At 42.6% G+C, this 20602-nt stretch overlaps 1 protein-coding gene across 2 annotated transcripts in view; it reads left to right on the top strand.

Moving 5' to 3' along the window:
- LOC311106985 (vacuolar protein sorting-associated protein VTA1 homolog) overlaps nucleotides 1-20602 on the top strand; it is a 61997-nt gene that overhangs the window by 24918 nt on the left and 16477 nt on the right. For both annotated transcript variants that reach the window (XM_084149404.1, XM_084149403.1), the window contains exons 2-3: nucleotides 3837-3931; nucleotides 10016-10143. In XM_084149404.1, coding sequence (XP_084005530.1) covers nucleotides 3837-3931; nucleotides 10016-10143 — 223 coding nt within the window. The remainder of the gene's footprint in view (nucleotides 1-3836; nucleotides 3932-10015; nucleotides 10144-20602) is intronic.

Here is a 20602-nt window from a genome sequence, read left to right as displayed (position 1 = left end):
GTCCTTTAGGTGCCTTTAGGCAAACTCTAAGCGGGCTGTCATGTGCCTTTTTACTGAGGAGTGGCTTCCGTCTGGCCACTGTACCATAAAGGCCTGATTTTAGTGGAGTGCTGCAGAGATGGTTGTCCTTCTGGAAGGTTCTCCCATCTCCACAGAGGAACTCTGGAGCTCTGTCAGAGTGACCATCGGGTTCTTGGTCACCTCCCTGACCAAGGCCCTTCTCCCCCGATTGCTCAGTTTGGCCAGGCGGCCAGCTCTAGGAAGAGTCTTGGTGGTTCCAAACTTCTTCCATTTAAGAGTGATGGAGGCCACTTTGTTTTGGGACCTTCAATGCTGCAGAATTTTTTTAGGTACAATTCCACAGATCTGTGCCTCGACACAATCCAGTCTCGAAGTTCTACGGACAATTCCTTCGACCTCATGGCTTGGTTTTTGTTCTGACATGCACTGTCAACTGTGGGAACTTATATAGACAGGTGTGTGCCTTTCCAAATCATGTCCAATCAATTGAATTTACCACAGGTGGACTCCAATCAAGTTGTAGAAACATCTCAAGGATGATCAATGGAAACATGGTGCACCTGAGCTCAATTTTGAGTCTCATAAAAAAAGGGTCTGAATATTGATGTTAATAAGGTATTTATGTTTTTTTTTTTTTTTTTATCGCTTTGTCCTTATGGGGTATTGTGGGTAGATTGATGAGGAACATTTTTAGAATAAGGCTGTAACGTAACAAAATGTGGAAGGAGTTAAGGGGTCTGAATACTTTCCGAATGCGCTGTAAGCTATCTGTTACTGCCTCACTGACTCATGCCTATCAATGTTGATCAGGACAAGAAAGATTACCAAATTCCTTGGTCTGTAAACATTGACATTTACAGTCAAACATTTACTTTTGCCCACTCATAGGCTTCATACTGAGAGCAGCCCTGTATCAAAGACAGGCACCTTTATTTAAATTAACCCGCTGTATTTTTGCCATACCTAGAGCACTACCAGCTGGGTACATTTTGCTGTTTTCTTTTCCGCTGGGAAGTAGTAATTGCAAGTTCACTGTCTTTTACAGTGTAATGACTGGAAATGTGACATTTGCTGATTTAGTCTAACTGGATATTTTTCCTTTACTAAAAGGCCTATTGATGTGCTGCTGAAATGGAAGCTGATGTTGGCTTGCCTACTCTGTCCACTTCAGCTCACAGGCAGGTCTAATAGAAACCTATTGCATTTGAGGCAAAGACAGCTGGCCAGGTAGTTGTCAAAACGTATAGGTCAGAATGACAAGTGCATCACTGGTCTTACAAGAGCTCAATAAAATACAGTACTTTACAGTGTCTTTTTGGAAACAAACATTTGTTGAAATATTGTGCTTGATCATGGTCTGGTGTAGCCTATTCTATGATTATTAATCCCCTGTTTAGCAAATTGCATTGTCACTCTTTGAAGAATAGCAGACCCTTATGCCATGTTTCTTGGCTAGACAGGCTCTAGGCAACAAGCTGTTCTAGTGGCTCATCTTTTAATTTCCTTAGGGACAGCAGCATCCATCACCCTGTGTGAATTTAAAGAGCCAATGTGTGGGTGGTGAAAGGTATTATCTTTGTCAGAGAGGAGGACACCTACATGGGCTCTGGGAAGGCAGAGTTTTCCACCTGCCTGTCTTATTTTGTCTAGCTGATGACTTTGAACTACAGCTGGAGCGATTGATTGTTCTGTCCCGGTTGGAGACAGCTCATTATTAAGGCTCTCACTGAAGTCCTTCAGGCACTCAGAGCCTCACACCTCAGGCTATAGACTACACATTCAAAGCAGTCAGTATTCTGCTTTTTCTTCTGCCCTTTCCCGGTTCTGCTCGTATTCTGACTGGTTTCTTCCAGGCAGTGTTTTGTATTATAGGTCTGTAGCCTATATATGTAGGATCTTAATTTGACCAGTTTCTGCAACAACCGGGTGTTCAAATTAAAAGATCCAACATCTGTAGTCATAGGTGTCACTTCTCACATCTTCATTCATGTATCATGTGTGAATAGAATATCTGTCAATTAGGTAGTTTCTGAATTTGCAGTAGCTCTGTTTGGAAATTCAGGAGCTCAATCTGCAGTAGATTTAATAGCAATTTAATTGGGGCTTATGATATGCCCAGCCTTGGTACGAATGATGAAGTTATGCAACATGCTGTAACGGGACTGATAACGATACTATTGTAGTGAAGTAGCATTAACGTTAGTTTTAATGTGCATTATAGTCATTGATGTTTACCAGTTTATTTATGCTTACTAAATATTGGTGGGTCGAGTTGTCCGTCGTCATCATAGGGGTTAAGGAGAGGGGCAAACTGCTGGGGAATCATCTCGCATATCTTCTAGGAGAGAGGATCAATTCCCTTGGATGGAGGCCTCCCTCCGGTCTGAAATAACCCCCGCCTCTCCTCTGCCGCTTCCTTTTTTGGCTTTGGCGTTTAAGTTTTTCCAGCACGCCTTCATTTGATTTGTGTCCCACTTCTCTTTAATCTGTTGATCCATTAAATCTGTCTTATAAAACGGCCCAGGTGTCTTCCATCTTTTTGACAGTCATGTTGTCTGTCTTTTTATCCTTCAGTACGTTATTTGCTTTTTTATTGAATATTAAAACATACAATCTACCTGCAGTGAAGCCGCTCAACATCTACATCACATTAGTCATCTAACAGACTCCCATCCAGAGCGACACACAGAAGCAACCAGGGTCGACAGGTCTCCCACCAAGTCAAACCGCCAGGCACCCTCCAAGATCCCCCCCCCCCCCCCCCCCCCCCCCCCCCGCCCCCCACAGTTCCCTGAGAGCTGCCCTTCAACCATCCGAGCCCCCCCCCCACAGGTCTCCCACCAAGTCAAACCGCCAGGCACCCTACAAGATCCCCCCACCCCACAGTTCCCCGAGAGCTGCCCTTCAACCATCCGAGCCCCCCCACACAGGTCTTCCACCAAGTCAAAAACAGGGACCCGAACTTAGTTCTTTGTTGGTTGGAAACTGCAGCACTGGAAACAGCTGTAAGCCCAGAGTTGTTGGACTTGGCAGTGACGACTAAAACATTCAGTGGACCAAAAGTTGCACACAGCGAAGACGTTAAGGCTCATGGGACCATCCTTCACCAGATGTCTGGGTGTGCGCATGTTTTAAATCTCTGAAAACTGAGAGAAGGGTGCTAATGGTCCAGAGCCTGGATGCATACAATCAAAGCATGCAAGGATCTGGCAACATGCAGGAGAGGGTGGATGGACAGCGTGTTAAAAACATGAGAGCCAAGACTTTATCCAGGCTGTTATGTGCTCAGTGATACAATGCTAAGGAGACAACCGCAATAATGCTAATATTTACGCAGCCTCTTTCACAGACTTGCACTGTTGAGAGGATGAATAATTTCACCTAAAGTGAGTGTCATAACTCACAGAGAGGAATGTGAAAACAATCAAGTAATTTTTAAGAAACCAGTAAGGCCTATTTCTAGAGGTTCTCAGACTGCATGCTGGACACATTAACACTTTTGGTGAATTAGGGTACTTTTAATTTGAAAGACCTCACCCTGAACGCAAAAACAAATTTTTGATTTCCTCCACATAACATACAGAACAATGTACCCAGTCCACTTTTGATTTTACCATATCAACTTGGTGTTTTAAGCTTAAAACGTCTACGATAACCAAAAATCTCAAATGAAATACTTGACTGATGATCAGATCTGGGAACCAGAGGTTATTGACATTTTCAAATTGTAAAAACATTTTCAGGGAAACATGAAGCACCACCATTGACGCATTGCTCTGAGATTAAATAGTGATACCTGTTTCCTTCTCTGTCAGGTCGGCTTTATGCCATGCAGACGGGAATGAAACTGGACAGCAAAACCCCAGAATGCCGGAAGTTTCTTGTGAAACTGATGGACCAGTTAGAAACGGTAAGATATCCGCTAGCCTACACTTTGCAATGTTAAACAGGTTTGCTCACAATATAACAAGTCTGTATCTACTATTGTCCCATTGTATTCACATTTATTATTTGTTGATTTGATTGATTTTTGGATATCATAATGCACTAAACACTAGAATGTGAGGTAGGCTAGATGGATAATGCTATCTAGTTCCTCAACTCTGTACTAATATCCGCTAAATAAAACGTATCACATCACCTAATGTCTCAGTTAGGGCACTCTAGTAATGAATATCTTCAAACCCATACTGGCTGCTAAGAGCTCTTTAGGAGTCTTGGCATTTGACTTTTTTCAAAGCGTCAGGGACAGGCCTAGCAGATTCAGTTTTGCCTTCAGAAGTGGATCATGGCACTGCCTCACAAAAAGGTCATTAACGGCAGAGTGGCAGTCTCCCATGGTTGAGTTCTGTGAACATGATTGAGATGTCTGCACCTCATCATTTTAAATTATAGGAGTGAGATACTCTTTGATTCAACTAAACATCTGTAATGTACAGTAATTGCTGTATAATCCAGTTTGAGGATGAGGATGAATTCCTTGATTCACACACATTTAATTTCAGATACCAAAAGTCTAGCAGTTATGATTTAGCTTTCCATCTCTCTAATATAAATAATGTAGCCCACAATTTGATAAGGTCTATCCAAGGATAAGGTTATCCAAGGACAAATTGGAATCTTTGAGAAAGTCGGCTCACGCATTTATCAAAGCTTAGGTAAGTTATGGAATTTAGGTTTTGAAATAATTAATTCCTTCAGAAATGTACTTCTGAAGGAATTAATTAAAGTGTAATATCTACTTTAAGTTTAAAGCTCTGTGTTTTAATGTAAGACCAGATCACCATATATTTTCGTAGAGATTTTCTAAAAAGGTTTTAATGGTCGAGTCGCATGAAAACTAAGATTTGGCATTCACACTTTGATATGTCACATATGTACATCCTTCAGTGAGGAATGTTTGTTACAGTGGGGGAAAAAAGTATTTAGTCAGCCACCAATTGTGCATGTTCTCCCACATAAAAAGATGAGAGAGGCCTGTAATTTTCATCATAGGTACACGTCAACTATGACAGACAAATTGAGATTTTTTTTCTCCAGAAAATCACATTGTAGGATTTTTTATGAATTTATTTGCAAATTATGGTGGAAAATAAGTATTTGGTCACCTACAAACAAGCAAGATTTCTGGCTCTCACAGACCTGTAACTTCTTCTTTAAGAGGCTCCTCTGTCCTCCACTCGTTACCTGTATTAATGGCACCTGTTTGAACTTGTTATCAGTATAAAAGACACCTGTCCACAACCTCAAACAGTCACACTCCAAACTCCACTATGGCCAAGACCAAAGAGCTGTCAAAGGACACCAGAAACAAAATTGTAGACCTGCACCAGGCTGGGAAGACTGAATCTGCAATAGGTAAGCAGCTTGGTTTGAAGAAACTAACTGTGGGAGCAATTATTAGGAAATGGAAGACATACAAGACCACTGATAATCTCCCTCGATCTGGGGCTCCATGCAAGATCTCACCCCGTGGGGTCAAAATGAACACAAGAACGGTGAGCAAAAATCCCAGAACCACAAGGGGGGACCTAGTGAATGACCTGCAGAGAGCTGGGACCAAAGTAACAAAGCCTACCATCAGTAACACACTACGCCGCCAGGGACTCAAATCCTGCAGTGCCAGACGTGTCCCCCTGCTTAAGCCAGTACATGTCCAGGCCCGTCTGAAGTTTGCTAGAGTGCATTTGGATGATCCAGAAGAGGATTGGGAGAATGCCATATGGTCAGATGAAACCAAAATATAACTTTTTGGTAAAAACTCAACTCGTCGTGTTTGGAGGACAAAGAATGCTGAGTTGCATCCAAAGAACACCATACCTACTGTGAAGCATGGGGGTGGAAACATCATGCTTTGGGGCTGTTTTTCTACAAAGGGACCAGGACGACTGATCCGTGTAAAGGAAAGAATGAATGGGGCCATGTATCGTGAGATTTTGAGTGAAAACCTCCTTCCATCAGCAAGGGCATTGAAGATTAAACGTGGCTGGGTCTTTCAGCATGACAATGATCCCAAACACACCGCCCGGGCAACGAAGGAGTGGCTTCGTAAGAAGCATTTCAAGGTCCTGGATTGGCCTAGCCAGTCTCCAGATCTCAACCCCATAGAAAATCTTTGGAGGGAGTCGAAAGTCCGTGTTGCCCAAAACATCACTGCTCTAGAGGAGATCTGCATGGAGGAATCGGCCAAAATACCAGCAACAGTGTGTGAAAACCTTGTGAAGACTTACAGAAAACGTTTGACCGGTGTCATTGCCAACAAAGGATATATAACAAAGTATTGAGAAACTTTTGTTATTGACCAAATACTTATTTTCCACCATAATTTGCAAATAAATTCAGTAAAAATCCTACAATGTGATTTTCTGGAATTTTGTTTCTCATTTTGTCTGTCATAGTTGACGTGTACCTATGATGAAAATTACAGGCCTCTCTCATCTTTTTAAGTGGGAGAACTTGCATAATTGGTGGCTGACTAAATACTTTTTTTCCCCACTGTAGATGTCATGTAAAGGAAGCTCCAATAATAACCAATACATTCTCATGTAAAAATGAACTGTTAAATCATCTATGTACGTAATTATGAAAAAATGGACATTTCTGATCTTCTATTCTATCTTTTAAAATGCTTTCCTTTGAGAATTTATGTAGTGACCCCAACGTTTTAAAAGCACTGTATTCTCATCAGAGTTCAAAAGACAGGGTTTATGGTCTTCCTCTAAAATGGGGAGCAGGAAGCAACCTTGGGATGCTGTTTGCTCCTGTGCCCAGGGATTTTTATAGACATTTTGGAACCAATTTAAGAAAGCCCTGGGATTTTCTAGTCCCCTGAGCCAGGTTTTACTGTTGCAAGATTCATTAAATGTCACAGCAACGGGATGTCTTAACCAGCCCCAGTGGGTGCATCCAGTCTAAAGGGCTTTTAAAAAGGTGGTGAAGAAACCTTCTATGAAATATACGTTTAACTTTTAACCCACTATCGCAGACTAGGTCACTATGGACTCGGTACAGATTGTTAAACTTCCTTTGTTTTATTTTCTTGCGCCTTGTATGATATTTCTGGAAGTGAATGTGGAATCATTGTTTTATTTTTCCTCCCTAATCATGGGAAAATTAGTAAGTAGACTTTCATTCCATTCCAGAAGTGGAAGCAGGGTATGAAACTGAAGAAACAGAAATCTTACACCACACCATATGGAACTTTCTAATTTCACCAAATGACAGTTTAATCTCCACTAAAGCCACACATTTCTAGGGAAACAAACAACCAATTATTGTTTTTTTGTGCAGAGAATGGATAATTAAGATGACAATCAGTCTTTTGTTTTGGCATTGACAAGCTTAATCGTGCCCGCAGCCCAGCTCTCAGCATATTGACCAGTATGGCTGGCTGAGTGCCATCGCTCAGGCTGCTGATTGCTGTTTGGGCTGGGGTAGAAGCAAACTTGGCTCGTTCTCTTCATCGTTTAATTAGCGTTCTTAGAGCAGTGGATTAGGCAAGGAAGGTCTGGTGGAAGATATTGCCAGTAGTTACGCTATACACTAATGGGCGTCTGTTTCATGGAAACTGCTGTTGTTTTTGTTTTCCTGATCGTAGCATTGGGCGTCTTCAATATTTACATGCCCAGTCACTTCAATGCACTATCTGTTTGTTTTTGTTCTCCTACAGTCGCTCTACAGGAGTGTCAATAGGTCTAGCTCTGGTCTGTTAGGGTTGCTTTTAGACACTTGAAAAGGGCTACAAGCAAGACATGTCACTCATTCTGTTATGCAATGACAGCAAAACCATGAAAGAAGAAGCGGCCTTTCATGGTAATATTGGCCTGAACTATTGGAAATCACTGTTGTTTTGCAAAGTTGTTCTAGTACAACATGGATTTCTAGAGAACCCAGGGGAGTTTGAGTGGTGTGATCCAAACTAAGTCCTTTGATTCAATTAGGAGTTTGATCCTTGACTCTTCTTTCTATAAAGTCGGCATGCTTCCTTCCAAGTTGTTTTTAAAGTCCTCCGCTACACTTTAGCACAAGTGATGTACTGTGCTTTGTATTGCCTTAAGGATAGGTTGCGATTTCATTAAAACGTGAACAGTACGTCCATTCAGAAGAGCAGAGTCCACCTGTTGAAATGTAACCAGTATTATTTGCTTTACTGATTTTACAAGGAAACCTGACGCTCTCTAGCAGACCAACATCTCAGAGAGCGGCTGCCTCTGTCGCAGTAAGTGAGCTTTGCGGATGCATTTTTGGGCACTGGCTGCTGCAAACCATTAAGACACAATAGCATTAAGACACAGCAATCATTTAATTTGTCAGGGGCAAACGGGTTGAACATATAAGGATGAAGACAAAATTATCTTGACAACTACCCAATCACAATTAGGGTAGAGGAAAATGACAAGTTTTAAAGTCACTGGTATTGTCATATGTGACTCATTGCCATGTAAGAGAGGTGTAATAAAGTTAAGTGCCAGTTCTTGGCCACTGGCTTTGATGTTTCCGGTGAAATCCAACGTCCTTTTGGTCAGTGGTTTACTAGTGGTCTTCTGTGCAAGGTTTATTGTCCAGTATTGTTGAAATGAGAGTGGTAAAACCATCCCTTGGTTAATGTCCACGTTATTATTGGAATTGGCTCAGAACAGGGCAGCATGGCTGGCCCTTGGATGTACACAGAGAGCTAACATTAATAATATGCATGTCAATCTCTCCTGGCTCAAAAAAAACAGATAAAAATACACCTTATGGAACAGCGGGGACTGTGAAGCAACACAAACATAGACACATGCATACAAACACATGATAACATATGCACTATACACACGTATACATGGATTTTGTTTTATAGATCTGTGGTAGTAGAGTAGAGGCCTGAGGGCACACACTTAATATGTTGTGAAATCTGTTTTGAATGTGTTGTAATGTTTTTAAAATGTATAACTACCCCAGGAAGAGTGATGGGGATCCATAATAAATACAAATACAAATCTGTGGGTGCGTCTCCAGAGACCCTCCACCCCACCATGCTATACTCTATTAATTATAAGAGTGTTCTGGAGTGGAATTAAAGTGTGTGCTCTCTGCTGCATCCCAGGAATCAATGAGTCACACCATGGAAAGCCTCACTTCTCAGAAAAAACACAGCCATTGCAGATTTGTCACACGGTCCATGCACAGTACAGTACACAGACTCCCTTTATGTATGGACTGTGTCTGTGTGTGCTGTTCAGCATCCAGGAATCTAGGAGGAGCACTTTGTGTCAGTTGAAAGATTTACAGTGCCTTTAGAAAGTATTCATACCCCTTGATTTATTCCACATTTTGTTGTTACACCCTGAATTCAGAATGGATTAAAAAATGCTTTTTGTCACCCATCTACACACAATACCCCATAATAAAGTGAAAATGTTTTTAGAAATGTTTGCAAATGTATTGAAAATGGGATACAGAAATATTTAATTTACATAAGTATTCACACCTCTGAGTCAATATTTTGTAGAAGCACATTTGGCAGTGATTTACAGCAGTGAGTGTTTCTGGGTAAGTCTCTAAGAGCTTTCCGCACCTGGTTAGTGCAACATTTGCCCATTATTCTTTTCAAAATCATTCAAGCTCTGTAAAATTGGTTGTTGATCATTGCTAGACAACTGTTTTCAGGTCAGATTTTCAAGTAGATTTAAGTAAAAACATTCAATGTTGTCTTGGTAAGCAACTCCAGTGTAGATTTTTGCCTGTGCTTAGCTCCATTCTGTTTCTTTTTGATCCTGAAACACTCCCCAGTCCTTAACGATGACAAGCATACCCATAGCATCATGACAAGCATGATGCAGCCACTACTATGCTTGAAAATATATAGAGTGGTACTCAGTAATACGTTGTATTGGATTTGCGCCAAACATAACACTTTGTATTCAGGACAAAACGTTGCAGTCGGTGGTTTTTCCAGTTTGGATGTGCCTGCAGAACATAATTGTGTGATTGATGCTGCTGTGTTTTTCAGATGAAGAAGGAGCTGACTGACAATGACTCAATCACCCATGAAGTTGTCGGCAATGCACACATCGAAAACTATGCCTTAAAAATGTTCCTCTATGCTGACAACGAGGATCGTTCAGGAAGATTCCACAAGTAAGGCTATGTCTTCACTCACTGTCTTACTACCTGCGTAGCTTGTGGAGACAACCTGCTGTACTGTAGAGGCAGGCTGCTCCCTGCCTCTTGAATTTCAGCGTGGTAGTGGACTGTTTCCAATGTCGTTTTTTCTTATTTTTCTGGTTCCAATACGTAAGCCCTCATGATTACCATTTCCTTTCACTGAACCACGACACAAAATAATCACACTGTTGCTTTTGCACATATAGTCCAGTCAAGAGTCTAAAATTAGCAACAAAGCCATGTCTGTGTGAATATATTGCCACAGGGGCCAGATGATTCCTATTGGCCATTCAGGTGTAGCGTTACAGGTCTGACTGGCATTATGAGTGTGTTGTGGGCACTGACTACAGCAGCAGGGCTGGACCGTAAAGGAGAGTCTTCCAGGAGCTGTGGGTGCCAGGCCAGCCAAGGTCTCCATTAATGTAGTCAGGGTCTGGACTGGAGTAGCTCCACTGCTTGTGAGAGATAACAGCCCTGTTTTACACTGCAGCACTCCCATTTCTTCAGGAACCACTCTCAACACTAATGCATACTTGAGGAGTTTCCAACAGGTCAATCGCAAGCTACCAAGCTCGCAGCCCACCTATGAGTAGCTCGCCAAAGAATTCTGAAAGTACATGCAATTTTCACGTGTTTCACCGTAAAATGTCATAAACAAATCTCACAAGTATCAGACACCGCAAGCTCCCAGCTACCATCTAATCAACGCAACATTGACATTATCCCACCCCTGGTTAGCCGCTACTAGCTTAAAAAGCCAAACCTAACACAATATCTGCCAATTAATTTCCTGCGTGTGGTACGCACATTTGTCTATCACTCCGTGTGTAGCCAGTTGATGTGATAACCGTCTTGTGGGTTGACAGAAATACATTCCCCAAAACCTTCTCAATGAAATGTTAACTGCAAAGTTGGCTTACCTGGCAGAAGTATATCATGAGGAAGTATATCATTTGTATGTATTATTTGTTATTTACAAACTTTGCCATGAAATGAGCAGCAGTACAGAACCATCACTAGACCGAAACATTAGACGCACAGTCCTCACTCGCTAGATGCACAATTAAAGGGCCAGATGCGCAATTAAAGGGGAATTGCACTCAAAAATGTAAATATGTTAGTTTTCTTCCAGACCTAAAAAAAGAATTGTCTTCAGATGTGATTTAAGCATTGACATGGACTCAGAACATCCTATTTCGTTTTATCTATGAACAATTGTAATTTTAAGAGTGAAAAATCGAAAAAATCTAAAACCAGCGAAAATGTAACTGAGAACATGATTTTGGAAAATATAAAAACGTATTTGGGGGGAAAGAATTACAGATTTTAAAGGGCCCCCCTTAGTTGTTTATTAACCATTATTTTACCAGGTATATTGACAGAATTTTTTAAAAATAAACATAGTGCCCTACTTTCTCTTGTACATTAAGGACCCGGAGAAGAGTTGCAGGGGAGAGGAGAAGAGAATATTACTATTTTGAAAGCTAGAAAAACAATTGTAGCTCGCGACACGTTTCATTTAAAAATAAAGTAGCTCTCATGCTAGAAAAGGGTGGAGAACCCTGGGGTACAGGATGTAGTCTCCTGTGTGGTGATTCCAGGCCCCATATACAGTACCAGCCACAGTCCTGAACACTGGAGAGAAGTTTAAAATGTTAGTTTAGCAGGTCTAATTAAAGACAATCAGTTTTGCATATGTCTATCTCCCCCATTCATCCTGTGCAAGGTAGCAATTTAGATTTTAAAAACATTCCACCCATATTTTAAGCTGACAAGTTTTCACTAATCCGCTCATTTGTTTCTAAGCAACGAGCAATGTTTTTATTAAACCCCCATTTAAACTCACTCGTCAGTTGGGTTGCAAGAAAAATCTACACTTCTGATGATTCATATCCTGTTCTCAACAAGTAAACTTTTGATGAAGCAAACGTAGCATCCCTAAATGCATAAAAATTCTGTTTTTTCTTCTTTCGTTGATTGCCGTTAAGTGTGTACATAGCTTAGTCTAGTCTTAAATGGTGGTAATTGCAGGAATAACACTGTGCATGGTCACATATTTTAGGGAATCCTTTTATCCTATTATGTTTCTGTCCAGTTATGGCCTTTGAATTTCAAAGGTTTAAAGTCTTGTCAATACCAGTGTTAATCTCGTCCACCAGCCGGCTCTTTCTGTGTTGAACCGTTTGGTTTCACAGCGCCTCAGAATGGAATTTGAATGAAAGCATATGGCAGGAGTGTATGAAACAACTGCTGTTTTAATTGGCTGATCTCGCAGCTATTACCATCTAGCATAACCCTTAGAACCTCCCCCCTTCATTGTGGACTTCAAAGTGAGCAGCGAAAGTGATTTAAACAAAGAAGTGAGTTTGGAAAATCTCAAAGTAAGCATCTTAGAAATAGTTTTCACATTTAAACGTTATATGCCCTAACTCCGAATCAATTAATAAATAATATGGTCAATGTGATACATTTATTTTGATTGCCGATTTTCGCAATTTTTCATAGTCCCATCTAATACATTGTAACTCTGTACCACACCCCTTTCAAGTTCCACTTTGAAGCACAGTGTTACCAGGCTTTACATATGGTAGCAATTGAGCCTGGGGACGAGGTTACCAAAGTGTTGACATATCTTTCAGAATTAAGCTCAGGTCAGTTGTCGGGAAAAAAGTATGTTTTCAAATCCATCCGTTCCAGTGAAAGATTTTTTCCTTAAATTGAAAAAAGATAATGTGCATGAAAGTGGGGTGAGTGAGATAAAATATCTCATAGCTGGAGGGTGGAAGTCCATCACTGAGTTCTTGTGAGGATCTCTGTCCAGAGCCTTTGACATAATGCATGTAAATAGCCCGAGGCAGACCCAGTTCCTGTCCAATGTGCTGACCTCTGCAGAGCCAGCCAGATAAAAGCCATGAAAGCGCACACTGTTGTGTTGAGAATGTAGGCTGGAATGTGCTGTAAATGAACCTCCATGGTGTTTCAGCCCTTTCTGTTTTCACATTTACCTCCCCGTCCCCACGACCCACCCCCTGCGCCATGACACCAAATGCCAACAACGTACATCAGATGTGTACAACTGAGAAGATGGGCGGAGTTGGACTTGTGAATATTTCTGCAGGCCAGGATCTCCATTTGTCAACTTAGTGTAGTAGTCTTACTGGCAGCCTTGAATTGTTCTTCAAGATGCATTTCGTTTTTATTTTCGTTTCACCATCTTGTTTCCACAACACCCCAGTGAGATGTACAACAAACCCTCAAAAACATTGCACAACCTTCAGTTAGGTCTGCAGAAGTTGCGGTCTGGCCATGAATCGTCTTCCCACTGAATCCGATCTTAGTTAAACTCAGGTTTAGGTGAGACAGTGTGGAGGGATTTACTGTGATCGACCCAGATATATCAGGATGGTTTCAAGGCGCTGTGCAGGACTCGTTTTTTTGGAGAAGCAGACCATTAAGTAGGAATGGATGATGTGTGGTCAAACTGGATTCATGCTGACCACAGACAGAGAGGGAGTGAGTGGCTGCTCTACACTGTGTATATTGAAGAAAGGACACCGTACGGTTTCTGGGTCACAAAATTAGTTTTTATAGGAAATTGAAGACATTTGTTAGGTTCTAAACGAACCGAGTAAAACTCACGGACGATTTGTTAAAACTCAAACCAGGTTTATTCACCCAAAGGGGCAAACAGCTGAATAAGACAGAAAACATATTCACACAAGCACTGGTATTTAACCCTTCCTATGCGGAGTCTCCTCCTCACACATATGGTCAGCCAATACAGGTGGTGATCCGACATCCACACTGATATGTCTGCCAGACATGCAGAGATGCGATTCGCCACCTGGTTATCAGAAGGGGGAAAAGAGAAAATGTATTGTGTGTCGTCTGCGTAGCAATGATAGGAGAGACCATGTGAGGATATGACAGAGCCAAGTGACTTGGTGTATAGAGAGAATAGGAGAGGGCCTTAAACTGAGCCCAGGGGGACACCAGTGGGGAGAGCACATGGTGCGGAGACAGATTCTCGCCACGCCACCTGGTAGGAGCGACCTGTCAGGTAGGACGCAATCCAAGAGTGAGCAGCGCCGGAGATGCCCAACTCGGAGAGGGTGGAGAGGAGGATCTGATGGTTCACAGTATCAAAGGCAGCAGATAGGTCTAGAAGGATAAGAGCAGAGGAGAGAGAGTTAGCTTTAGCAGTGCGGAGAGCCTCCGTGACACAGAGAAGAGCAGTCTCAGTTGAATGACCAGTCTTGAAACCTGACTGGTTTGGATGAAGGTCATTCTGAGAGAGATAGCAGGAGAGTTGGCTAGAGACGGCACACTGAAGAGTTTTGGAGAGAAAAGAAAGAAGGGACACTGGTCTGTAGTTGTTGACATCGGAGGCATCGAGTGTAGGTTTTTTGAGGAGGGGTGCAACTCTCGCTCTCTTGAAGATGGAAGGGACATAGTGCTAAATGACTAAAATGTAAATGTCAATGTAATGAGTGAGGTAAGGGAGAAGGTCTCCGGAAATGGTCTGGAGATGAGAGGAGGGGATAGGGTCAAGCGGGCAGGTTGTTGGGTGGCTGGCCGTCACAAGTCGCAAGATTTCATCTGGAGAGAGAGGGGAGAAAGAAGACAAAGCATAGGGTAGGGCAGTATAAGCAGGACCAGCGGTGTCATTTGACTTAATAAATGAGGATCGGATGTCGTCAACCTTCTTTTCAAAATGGTTGACGAAGTCATCCACAGAGAGGGAGGAGGAGGAGGATTCAGCAGGGAGGAGAAGGTGGCAAAGAGCTTCCTAGGGTTAGAGGCAGAGGCTTGAAAGTGGTAGAAAGTGGCTTTAGCAGCAGAAACAGAGGAAGCGAATGTAGAGAGGAGGGAGTGAAAAGATGACAGGTCCGCAGGGAGTCTAGTTTTCCTCCATTTCCGCTCGGCTGCCCGGAGCCCTGTTCTGTGAGCTCGCAATGAGTCGTCAAGCCACGGAGCAGGAGGGGAGGACCGAGCCGGCCGGGAGGATAGGGGACATAGAGAGTCAAAAGATGCAGAAAGGGAGGAGAGGAGGCAGAATCAGGAGATCGGAGCGAGAAGGATTTAGCAGAGGGAAGAGATGATAGGATGGAAGAGGGGAGAGTAGCGGGAGAGAGAGAGCGAAGGTTGCGACGGCACATTACCATCTGAGTAGGGGCAGAGTGAGTAGTGTTGGAGAAGAGCGAGAGAGAAAAGGATACAAAGTAGTGGTCGGAGACTTGGAGGGGAGTTGCAGTGAGATTAGTAGAAGAACAGCATCTAGTAAAGATGAGGTCAAGCGTATTGCCTGCCTTGTGAGTAGGGGGGGGACGGTGAGAGGGTGAGGTCAAAAGAGGAAAGGAGTGGAAAGAAGGAGGCAGAGAGAAATGAGTCAAAGGCAGACGTAGGGAGGTTAAAGTGAGCCATCCTCGGGAAAGGAACTTATCAAAGTGTCAAGCTCATTGATGAACTCTCCAAGGGAACCTGGAGGGCGATAAATGATAAGGATGTTAAGCTTGAATGGGCTAGTGACTGTGACAGCATGGAATTCAAATGAGGAGATAGACAGATGGGTCAGGGGGAAAAGAGAGAATGTCCACTTAAGAGAGATGAGGATTCCTGTGCCACCGCCGCGCTGACCAGATGCTCTCGGGGTATGCGAGAACACATGATCAGACGAGGAAAGAGCAGTAGGAGTAGCAGTGTTTTCTGTGGTAATCCATGTTTCTGTCAGCGCCAAGAAGTTGAGGGACTGGAGGTTAGCATAGGCTGAGATGAACTCTGCCTTGTTGGCCGCAGAACGGCAGTTCCAGAGGCTGCCGGAGACCTGGAACTCCACGTGGGTCGTGCGCGCAGGGACCACCAGATTAGAGTGGCAGCAGCCACGCGGTGTGAAGCGTTTGAATGGCCTGTGCAGAGAGGAGAGAACAGGGATAGACAGACACATAGTTGACAGGCTACAGAAAAGGCTACAATAATGTAAAAGAGATTGGAATAAAATTAACTAAACATCTGGGGAAGCGAGAGAGCGGGGCCTCCTTCACTTACAGTGGGGAAAAAAAGTATTTAGTCAGCCACCAATTGTGCAAGTTCTCCCACTTAAAAAGATGAGAGAGGCCTGTAATTTTCATCATAGGTACACGTCAACTATGACAGACAAAATGAGAAAAAAAAATCCAGAAAATCACATTGTAGGATTTTTTATGAATTTATTGGCATATGATGGTGGAAAATAAGTATTTGGTCAATAACAAAAGTTTCTCAATACTTTGTTATATACCCTTTGTTGGCAATGACACAGGTCAAACATTTTCTGTAAGTCTTCACAAGGTTTTCACACACTGTTGCTGGTATTTTGGCCCATTCCTCCATGCAGATCTCCTCTAGAGCAGTGATGTTTTGGGGCTGTCGCTGGGCAACACAGACTTTCAACTCCCTCCAAAGATTTTCTATGGGGTTGAGATCTGGAGACTGGCTAGGCCACTCCAGGACCTTGAAATGCTTCTTACGAAGCCACTCCTTCGTTGCCCGGGCGGTGTGTTTGGGATCATTGTCATGCTGAAAGACCCAGCCACGTTTCATCTTCAAAACCTGCAAAATCGGCAGTGTATCAAATACTTGTTCTCCCCACTGTACTACCCACCACTGTGACCTGTACGCTCTTGTTGGCTGGTCCTCACTACATATTCGTCGCCAAACCCACTGGCTCCAGGTCATCTATAAATCACTGCTAGGCAAATCCCTGCCTTATCTTAGCTCATTGGTCACCATAGCAACACCCACCCGTAGTTTGTGCTCCAGCAGGTATATCTCACTGGTCATCCCCAAAGCCAACACCTCCTTTGGCCGCCATTCCTTCCAGTTCTCTGCTGCCAATGACTGGAACGAATTGCAAAAATCTCTGAAGCTGGAGACTCTTATCTCCCTCACTAACTTTAAGCATCAGTTGTCAGCACCTTACCGATCACTGCACCTGAAATTAGCCCACCCAACTACCTCATCCCCATATTGTTATTTATTTTGCTAATTTGCACCCCAGTATCTCTATTTGCACATCATCTCTTGCACATCTATAATTCCAGTGTTCATACTAATTGTAATTATTTTGCACTATGTCCTATTTATTGCCTTGCCTCCATAACTTGCAACATTTGCACACAGTGTATATATATTTTCTGTTGTATTTTTGACTTTATGTTTTGTTTTACCCCATATGTAACTCAGTGTTGTTGTTTTTTATTGCACTGCTTTGCTTTATCTTGGCCAGGTCGCAGTTGTAAATGAGAACTTGTTCTCAACTGGCTTACCTGGTTAAATAAAGGTTAAATAAAAAAAAATTGCACTTCATTGGTAGTTTTGCCTGGAGGACAAAGCTCTGTCAACGGTCACAAAGGGCTAGAAGAGGAGCTTGCTGGCCCATAAACAACATTCTATACCAGCGACAGCTGTGACACATGCACACCACATGCCTGGTTATTCTCAAAGCAGAGGACTACCTACAAGTGTGTGTCTGCTAATAGGCTGCATTACCTTAAGTATTGTTACTATGCTGTGCATAGCCAGATACTGTTTGTCCTTTACTACAGTATCACTGAAATGAAATGCATAGGCTGCTATGCAATTACACTGTACAGTGTGAGGCTCTGTTTATGGCCTGCAGTTAGCTTTTCACCTCAAAGTTGTTCAAGTCGTATACTTGACAGTTTTGTGACTGCATGACTTCAATGATAAGACATTGAATCATACATTACAGGCTTTGAATGTCATACTGTAAAGCAGACGTGACAAGTTTAGATCATTTGCTTGATTGGGTTCTTAAGGTCTGCATTCTTTTCATGGCTTATAACTTTTCAGACAAGTATTCACAACAGTTTTCAGCTGTGCTAACATAATTGCAAAAGGGTTTTCTAATGATCAATTAGCCTTTTAAAATGATAAACTTGGATTAGCAAACACAATGTGCCTTTGGAACACAGGACTGATGGTTGCTGATAATGGACCTCTGTACGCCTATGTAGATATTCCATTAAAAATCAGCCGTTTCCAGTTACAATAGCCATTTACAACATTAACAATGTCTACACTGTATTTCTGATCAATTTGATGTTATTTTAATGGACAATTTTTTTTGCTTTTCTTTCGAAAACAAGAAAATTAGTGTATATTTTATATTCAAATAGCCACCCTTTGCCTTCATGACAGCTTTGCACACGTTTGGCATTCTCTCAACCAGCTTTATGAGGTATTCACCTGGAATTCATTTCAATTAACAGGTTGCCTTAAAAGTTAATTTGTGGACTTTCTTTCCTCCTTAATGCGTTTGAGCCAATCAGTTGTGTTGTGACAAGGTAGGGAGGGTATACAGAAGATAGCCCTATTTGGTAAAATACCAAGTCCATATTATGGCAGGAACAACTCAAATAAGCAAAGAGAAATGACAGTCCATCATTATTTTTAGACATGAAGGTCAGTCAATACGGAACATTTCAAGAACTTTGAAAGTTTATTCAAGTGCAGTCGCAAAAACCCTCAAGCGATATGATGAAACTAGCTCTCATGAGGACCGCCACAGGAATGGAAGACCCAGAGTTACCTCTGCTGCAGAGGATAAGTTCATTAGAGTTACCAGCCTCAGAAATTGCAGCCCAAATAAATGCTTCACAGAGTTCAAGTAACAGACACATCTCAACATCAACTGTTCAGAGGGGACTGTGTGAATCAGGCCTTCATGGTGGAATTGCTGCAAAGAAACCACTACTAAAGGACACCAGTAAGAAGAAGAGACCTGCTTGGGCCAAGAAACACGAGCAATGGACATTAGACCGGTGTAAATTTGTCCCAAATTGGAGATTTTTGGTTCCAACCGCTTTGTCTTTGTGGGATGCGGTGTGGGTGAACGGATGATCTCCGCATGTGTACAGTGAGGGAAAAAAGTATTTGATCCCCTGCTGATTTTGTATGTTTGCCCACTGACAAAGACGTGATCAGTCTATGATTTTAATGGTAGGTTTATTTGAACAGTGAGAGACAGAATAACAACAAATAAATCCAGAAAAATGCATGTTAAAAATTTTATAAATTGATTTGCATTTTAATGAGGGAAATAAGTATTTGACCCCTCTGCAAAACATGACTTAGTACTTGGTGGCAAAACCCTTGTAGGCAATCACAGAGGTCAGACGTTTCTTGTAGTTGGCCACCAGGTTTGCACACATCTCAAGAGGGATTTTGTCCCACTCCTCTTTGCAGATCTTCTCGAAGTCATTAAGGTTTCGAGGCTGACGTTTGGCAACTCGAACCTTCAGCTCCCTCCACAGATTTTCTATGGGATTAAGGTCTGGAGACTGGCTAGGCCACTCCAGGATCTTAATGTGCTTCTTCTTGAGCCACTCCTTTGTTGCCTTGGCCGTGTGTTTTGGGTCATTGTCATGCTTGAATACCCATCCACGACCCATTTTCAATGCCCTGGCTGAGGGAAGGAGGTTCTCACCCAAGATTTGACGGTACATGGCCCCGTCCATCGTCCCTTTGATGCGGTGAAGTTGTCCTGTCCCCTTAGCAGAAAAACACCCCCAAAGCATACTGTTTCCACCTCCTTGTTTGACGGTGGGGATGGTCTTCTTGGGGTCATAGGCAGCATTCCTCCTCCTCCAAACAGGGCGAGTTGAGTTGATGCAAAGAGCTCGATTTTGGTCTCATCTGACCACAACACTTTCACCCAATTCTCGTCTGAATCATTCTGATGTTCATTGGCAAACTTCAGACGGGCCTGAATATGTGCTGTCTTGATCAGGGGGACCTTGCGGGCGCTGCAGGATTTCAGTCCTTCACGGCGTAGTGTGTTACCAATTGTTTTCTTGGTGACTATGGTCCCAGCTGCCTTGAGATCATTGACAAGATCCTCCCGTGTAGTTCTGGGCTGATTCCTCACCGTTCTCAAGATCATTGCAACTCCACGAGGTGAGATCTTGCATGGAGCCCCAGGCCGAGGGAGATTGACAGTTATTTTGTGTTTCTTCCATTTGCGAATAATCGCACCAACTGTTGTCACCTTCTCACCAAGCTGCTTGGTGATGGTCTTGTAGCCCATTCCAGCCTTGTGTAGGTCTACAATCTTGTCCCTGACATCATTGGAGAGCTCTTTGGTCTTGGCCATGGTGGAGAGTTTGGAATCTGATTGATTTGATTGCTTCTGTGGACAGGTGTCTTTTATACAGGTAACAAGCTGAGATTTGAGCACTCCCTTTAAGAGTGTGCTCCTAATCTCAACTCGTTACCTGTATAAAAGACACCTGGGAGCCAGAATTATTTCTGATTGAGAGGGGGTCAAATACTTATTTCCCTCATTTAAAATGCAAATCAATTTATAACATCTTTGACATGCATTTTTCTGGATTTTTTGTTGTTGTTATTCTGTCTCTCACTGTTCAAATAA

Source organism: Coregonus lavaretus, assembly GCF_964263955.1.
Source record: "Coregonus lavaretus genome assembly, chromosome: 31".
Lineage (NCBI taxonomy): Eukaryota > Metazoa > Chordata > Actinopteri > Salmoniformes > Salmonidae > Coregonus > Coregonus lavaretus.
Note: the sequence above shows the minus strand (reverse complement) of the source record. Positions and strands in the feature narration are given on the sequence as shown.